Source organism: Pseudorasbora parva, chromosome 3, assembly GCF_024679245.1.
Source record: "Pseudorasbora parva isolate DD20220531a chromosome 3, ASM2467924v1, whole genome shotgun sequence".
Lineage (NCBI taxonomy): Eukaryota > Metazoa > Chordata > Actinopteri > Cypriniformes > Gobionidae > Pseudorasbora > Pseudorasbora parva.
In genome coordinates, this window is record NC_090174.1 from 12,409,666 (window position 1) to 12,416,327 (window position 6,662).

General features: G+C 42.3%; 1 protein-coding gene across 1 annotated transcript; it reads left to right on the top strand.

The window, feature by feature from the left end:
- Positions 1–3,270: 3,270 nt before the first annotated feature.
- On the top strand, positions 3,271–5,864 carry LOC137071756 (uncharacterized). Its single transcript, XM_067439954.1, has 2 exons — positions 3,271–5,384; positions 5,490–5,864. The coding sequence occupies exons 1-2, from the start codon at positions 4,593–4,595 to the stop codon at positions 5,676–5,678; spliced, it is 981 nt and encodes a 326-aa protein (XP_067296055.1). The 5' UTR covers positions 3,271–4,592; the 3' UTR covers positions 5,679–5,864.
- Positions 5,865–6,662: the final 798 nt, after the last annotated feature.

The window sequence follows — 6,662 nt, forward strand, 5'->3', positions numbered from 1 at the left end:
AGGCAAATGATATAGTGCATATCTGTTTTTGCTCTCTTCAAATGATCAATTTCCAACGTGTTTTCTCTTCAGTGAGTAATGTAGCCAGACATGTTTGTTGATTTTCTACAACACAAGGGCTATTAACAAGTGTTGAAGTTAGAATCCACTCACTGCTCAAATTTTTGTCCAATGCTGAGAGTTCTACATGTGTGCTAATCCTCTCTATGTGTAGTAGCAACTAACCCAACTTCTACCCACTTCTCAACAATATAAAACACATAACAGGCAAAAGTACAGGTAACAGGTTTTTGCTAAAACTGACCCAAACAGTATAAAATTATTAAGTCATGTTGCATTCCAAGTCGTACGATGTCTTCATGTAAAGAACAGAGTTGATCTTTCTGTTTAAATCACTGAAATGACGATCCTGCTGCTCTGTGAATGCACTCATTCATATCTCATTCAAATGATAGATGACTCAGTAACACTTTACAATACGGGTGCAATAATATGCATTAATTCATGCTTAACTAATGCACAGATAATAATGAGTTAATGTGTGAACTAACCCATTTATTACTGATTACTGCATCAGCAACTAATGAAGACTCAACATGATTAATAGATTAAGTAATCATTCAATTGTTATTAGTTTAATGTGTCATAATGTATTAATTTCCTAATAACATATATTAACTAATAATGTAAATTAATGTGTTAATTACCACAAGGGGTCAAAGCCATGCATTTCTACTTCCAGTTGTCTGCTTTAATTAATCATTAGCTAATGATTTATAAAGGTATCATTATGTTATGACTTTAACATTGTTTTACTTTACTTATTGGGGCACATGACTATTAACTAATTCAAAACCCATAACCTCAATTACATATTACTTAATCAATTAGTTAATAGTAATTTGCCCCATGTTGAATCTTCAGTAGTTGCTGATGCAGTAATTATTAATACCTTATTTTGGTATTAATAATCATTCATTTGAATTCATCTTTAATAATGAGTTAGTTCACCATTAGTAATACATTAAGTCATGATTATCTGTGTTAAGCATGAATTAATGCATATTAGTGCACCCGTATTGTAAAGTCTTACCGACGACTCTTTAGCATGACGCCAAATTATCAATTTCCAACGTGCTTTCCCTTCAGTGACTAATGTAGCCAGACATGTTTGTTGATTTTCTACAACACAATGGCCAATCACAGGGTGTTGAAGTTAGAATCCACTCACTGCTCAAGTTTTTGTTTCTAGTGCTGAGAGTTCTGCATTCGTGCTAATCCTCTCTATGTGTAGACATTTTATAAATAAGAGATTTATTGTGTCATCCGTTTCACTGATTAATATAACGGGACTGTGTGAGATGGCGTTTTTTTGAGTGAAAGCTTTTAGCGATTATAAAGGCAGCACTATTTGCCCACTGTCTTGGCAATATAAAACAATTATTAATAGGCCTATAATATATTCAGAATTTGAATAAAACATTTGTTTTCCATTCTTGACAAGCAGCCACATATATACATTGACCCAAACATTGACCTATATCCGCATGTACATGCAGGATTCACTCTAGAAACTGTGATGACTGACCGTGATAAATATTTAGGCTCATATAAATATGAATAAACACGATTCCAGACTCCATGTCAACCATGGATCACTGGATCTTTGGTAAGTTGTAAAGAAAAATCTTTAGTTTAAACTATCTTTTGTTTTACTTGCAGTTTCCCCTATTAACTCCAGTCACGCAGCAGCATTTCTACCACTCAGTCCCGGCTAAGGGGCTGTGATTTGACGGGAAAATGGTATTGAGGCATACCCTCTATTGTGTCCTGTGTTCGGTTCAGTGAGCGCGTTTACATGCACACCAGTAAGCTGAAAACTCCCATCAGCTTATTGAAATAACCAGTTTTCCCCGTTTTCATGCAATCCAGAAAACTAACAATGCAAGTAAACCGTGTTTACATGACTTTATTAATAAACCGGGTTATTTCCTTGTAGTGACGTCAAAAATAATAATGTCCTGACTCGGAGTACTCCAAATGTTACATCAGTTGTGTTAAATAAAGCATGCACCATGTCAGTGGGAGATATACGGCTCATATTATCCCTCGTGCAGTGTCTGATGCAGCGTTTTGACTGATCTCTTCCACTTCTGCTGCATGAGATGAGAACACATCTTTACAATTTTCTGGGTCTTAAAAGAGTCTGCATTTATGATGTATGTCTTTATTCTGTGCAAAGCGCTAGCTTGCTCTGTCTGGATGCATTTAAATCTGCTCTAAATTTGTGTTTTTGGTCACCTATCACACATGCACACTACACTAAGCCGACAGAAAGCAGGTTCATGCGTTTACATGCCACGTGAAATCAGGGTTAAGAGGCAAAAAATTAACTGTTCCGACCGGTTTATGCTTAGGCCATTTATACTTACTCCGATAAAAGAAAACGTCTTGGTTACATATGGTAACCCTCGTTCGCTGAAGGAGGGATCGGAGACGTACGTTAGACGTACCGACGAATTGGGATCACTTCTATAAGCACTATAAGCTTCGAGATATAGAAAACAGGCCAATAAACATTGGCAAGCATGCTTTGCACATCGCACCCTGCCCCGCGGCGATCGCCTCTCACTGTTGTTTTTTCCTGAGGAGCCGAACTAGTGACTCGGCCTGCAGTGATGGTACAGCAACTGTGGCGACGGGATGTACATCTCCGTTCCCTCCTTCAGGGAACGAGGGTTACCATACATAACCACGGCGGAAGCCACATCATGCCCAGAGGGAGTTTCCATGTGGAGAATACACGTATGGACTGGCTCTTTTTGTAAGTGTAGTGGGGCAGTCTGGGTACCGCCCCTTTTAACGCGACTATCGCCTGAATGACTGGTGTGAGAGCCTATTGGCTGTCACTCCATGTGTATTTAAGACGTAGTTTACGCACCTGAATGGGCATGATACAATCATTGTCATTTGTGGCTGTGTGCACGCAGCTTTGCGGGAGCCAGGTTGTGTTTAGGATTGGCGCGACGTTGCTGTTGGGTACGGGCTGTCTTTCACTCCAGTCTGTGTATGCGCTGATGGAACACCCGCATATTTGCCGTTCGTTGAGTTTTGGGATAAAAACCGCGAGTAAACTGAACCTGTGTGTTTAGCAATCTACTTCTGGTGGGGGCAATTTCTCGTGAGCATTTTGTCACTGGACTGCAGGGGCAAATAAATTACTCCTTATACAACACGCTCAACATCTCGTCACTGTGGACTGCAGGGCAAATAAATTACTCCTTATACAACACGCTCAACATCTCGTCACTGTGGACTGCAGGGCGAATAGGTTACTCCTTATACAACATTGAAGACTGCATTGTTTGTTCTGCTGCTATATTTGTAGTATTTTTGTGACCATTGGCATTTGATTTCTGTTTTTTTGTTTGTTTTGTTGCTTCGCGCTGATGCTGGTGGCTTGAGAACGGTGGCCAGTTCTAGCCGTCACTTAACGAGAGATGTGCCGTTAATAGAGCACATTAGCTCCACTGGTAATCGCCATCCGCAGCGTGTTGATTTGTTCTTTTTTATTTTCCTCTTGGCCTGTGTTCTTCCTAGGGACGCCTTGGAAGAACATTTATGATGTACTGATTTGAGTATTTGTTAATGTCGTTAATGTTTTCTTCTTGATTAATTTTTTGATTTGAACTCCGATTGTTTTTGCTTCTTCTATATTTTCAGTTTTGCTTTTGTTCTTTTCTCAAGATTTGTCATTGTGATTAGGTTCATGAGCTTTTGGTTTAAACGTAACCGGTTCCATCTTCGTTTGAACCATTGTGGCCAGTGACTTGTCCATATTCATCATCTATGGTTTGAGCTTGATCCAATACAAATTGTGAATTCTGTGTGTTGATCAATTGTTTGTTTTTTTGTTTATTTCAGGAGCTGTAGGCCTCCAGTGAGGGAAGCTAGCTGTTTGACCCTGTGGTGGTGGTGTTTCTCTCACAGAGTGTTTTTGCCGTGACCATTGCATCTCCCTCACTTAGAGTGTGTGTGTGTGTGTGTGGTGTGAGTGTTTTGTGTGGAGCATACTTGGGCGAGTGGTGTGCCCTAAGATACTCACTGTGCAGCTAGCCACCCTACTGGTAAGCCTCAGCCTGAAAAGTGTTTGATTTTCTTGATTTCATTTGTCTGGTCAATCGTTTTTCTACAGTTTTAACTATTATTATTGTGAAATAAAAGTGTTTTGTATTTATACCCCCGTCTCTTGTGCTTAGTGGAAACTAACCTGTGTGCTTTATTTTTGGGTCTAAATTTCCCCGTTCATAGAAACGGGGTGGCGTAGTCTGCTTTGTTCTAGTTGTACACTAGTGTGAATCTTTACCAATTACCGCCCCGCCACACTTTGGCGCTGTCGGCAGGGTTCCACTTTTGACAGAGACGTGGGTGTATATATAGTTGTTTTTTTTGTTTTTCTTTTTTTTGTTCAAGTTTGCAGGATTGGTTTTTCCTTGGTGTGCAGTGGCAGCAGGACAGCAGTGCACGTCTTGTAATAACCTAGCCCTTATTGTGGGCGTACTTTCATCGGTAAGTGCCTCTATCGTTCAAGTATGGAAGAGGAGTTACAAGAGTTAAGAGAGATGATTGCTCAGTTAAGAGCAGACAATGAGAGGTTGCGTCAGGAGCGTACTCTTGTGCCCCCAGGTCCCAGTGACATATCTGCCCCTGCCCCTGGGCCTTCTGTTCTAGCTCAACCCAGTAATGTAGATGTCACTAGACCAGAACGATTTGTTTTTGTACCACGAGATCGAAAGTGTCCAAAGTTTAATGGGAGGGTCGGCCTCAGTATTGAAGAGTGGGTTGAGGAGGCCCAGGCTTGTATGCGTGCCCGCCACCTTTCTGATACTGACAAAGCGTTTTATCTATTTGACCACTTAGAAGGGGAAGCCAGGGAAGAGATTAAGTACCGCCCAGAGGTGGAGCGTAAAGACCCAGACAAAATTATTTCGGCATTGCGGGAACTGTATGGTTGTTCGCAGTCATATGTGTCTTTGCAGATGGCCTTTTTCTCGAGGAAGCAACAGGAGGGTGAGAGCCTGTTGGAGTTCTCCCTCGTTCTGATGGGTCTCCTTGAGCAAGTGAAACAACGATCACCTCATGGTATGCCAAATTCACATGTTTTACTGCGGGACCAATTCGTTGAACATGTTTTTGATAGCGCCCTGCGTCGTGAATTAAAGCAGTTGATACGTCGTCAACCTACGTTAACTTTGTTGGAGGTACGTAGTGAAGCCATTAGATGGGAGCAGGAGGGCATGCCAGGAACCACAAGGCCCAGGAGTCATTCTGTTCCATCAGTTCATGGGCTTCAATATAGAGTACAAGGGGATCCATTTGTTGGGGTGAGTGGGTCACCTGGGAATTCTGAGATGGCTGAATTGAGGGATATGCTCAAAAGCCAGCAAGCACAGTTGACTAAACTCACACAAAGCTTTGCCCGTTTACAGGCTCCCTCGTTTCAGGGTCAATCTTCCCGGCAGGGACCAGTTATTTGTAGAAGGTGTCAAAAGCCTGGGCACTTTGCCAGAGACTGTGACGAGGAACGTGTCCCTTCTCGCCCTCAGCTTTTCTCACCCTCTATCCCGTCAAGAGCTGGAGGTAGGCGGCCTGGCCCATCAGCAACGTCGGAAAACTAGCACCCACCGTGCTTCAGGGCCATAGCACGGGTGGGGAGGTAACTGGCTCAAACGTTTTAAATATGTCGCACTTAATGTCATCGTGCCCACACCTTGTTGTTTTAATTGGTGGGGTTCGAGTGTCCAGTCTTTCATGAGTCATGTTAGACAGATGTAGTCCATGTCATATTCCCAGTTGGCATGAGGAGGGCGTGTATTGAATGAGTGACCAGTCTTTCATGAGTCATGTTAGACAGAGGTAGTTCATGTCATATTCCCAGTTGGCATGAGGAGGGCGTGTATTGAATGAGTGACCAGTCTTTCATGAGTCATGTTAGACAGAGGTAGTTCATGTCATATTCCCAGTTGGCATGAGGAAGGTGTGTATTGAATGAATGACCAGTCTTTCATGAGTCATGTTAGACAGAGGTAGTCCATGTCATATTCCCAGTTGGCATGAGGAAGGTGTGTATTGAATGAATGACCAGTCTTTCATGAGTCATGTTAGACAGAGGTAGTTCATGTCATATTCCCAGTTGGCATGAGGAAGGTGTGTATTGAATGAATGACCAGTCTTTCATGAGTCATTTTAGACAGAGGTATTCCATGTCTTATTCCCAGGTGGCATGATGAAGGTGTGTATTGAATGAGTGACCAGTCTTTCATGAGTCATGTTAGACAGAGGTAGTCCATGTCATATTCCCAGGTGGCATGAGGAGGTCGTATACTGAATGAGTGTCCAGTCTTTGTGAGTCATGTTGGGCTGAGGTTGCAGTTCATGTCATATTCCCAGTTGACGTGAGGGAGTCGTGCAGTTCCACCGTCGGGGCGACGATGCAAGAACCAGGGGTAGATTGTAGTGGGGCAGTCTGGGTACCGCCCCTTTTAACGCGACTATCGCCTGAATGACTGGTGTGAGAGCCTATTGGCTGTCACTCCATGTGTATTTAAGACGTAGTTTACGCACCTGAATGGGCATGATACAATCATTGTCATTTGTGGCTG

Bases quoted from the DNA above. Each gene is read 5' to 3' on its own strand.
- LOC137071756 (XM_067439954.1), top strand. From the start codon at position 4,593: ATGGAAGAGGAGTTACAAGAGTTAAGAGAGATGATTGCTCAGTTAAGA. The intron at 5,385-5,489 runs GTGAGTGGGTCA...GCCCGTTTACAG, and splicing joins AAGGGGATCCATTTGTTGGG to GCTCCCTCGTTTCAGGGTCA.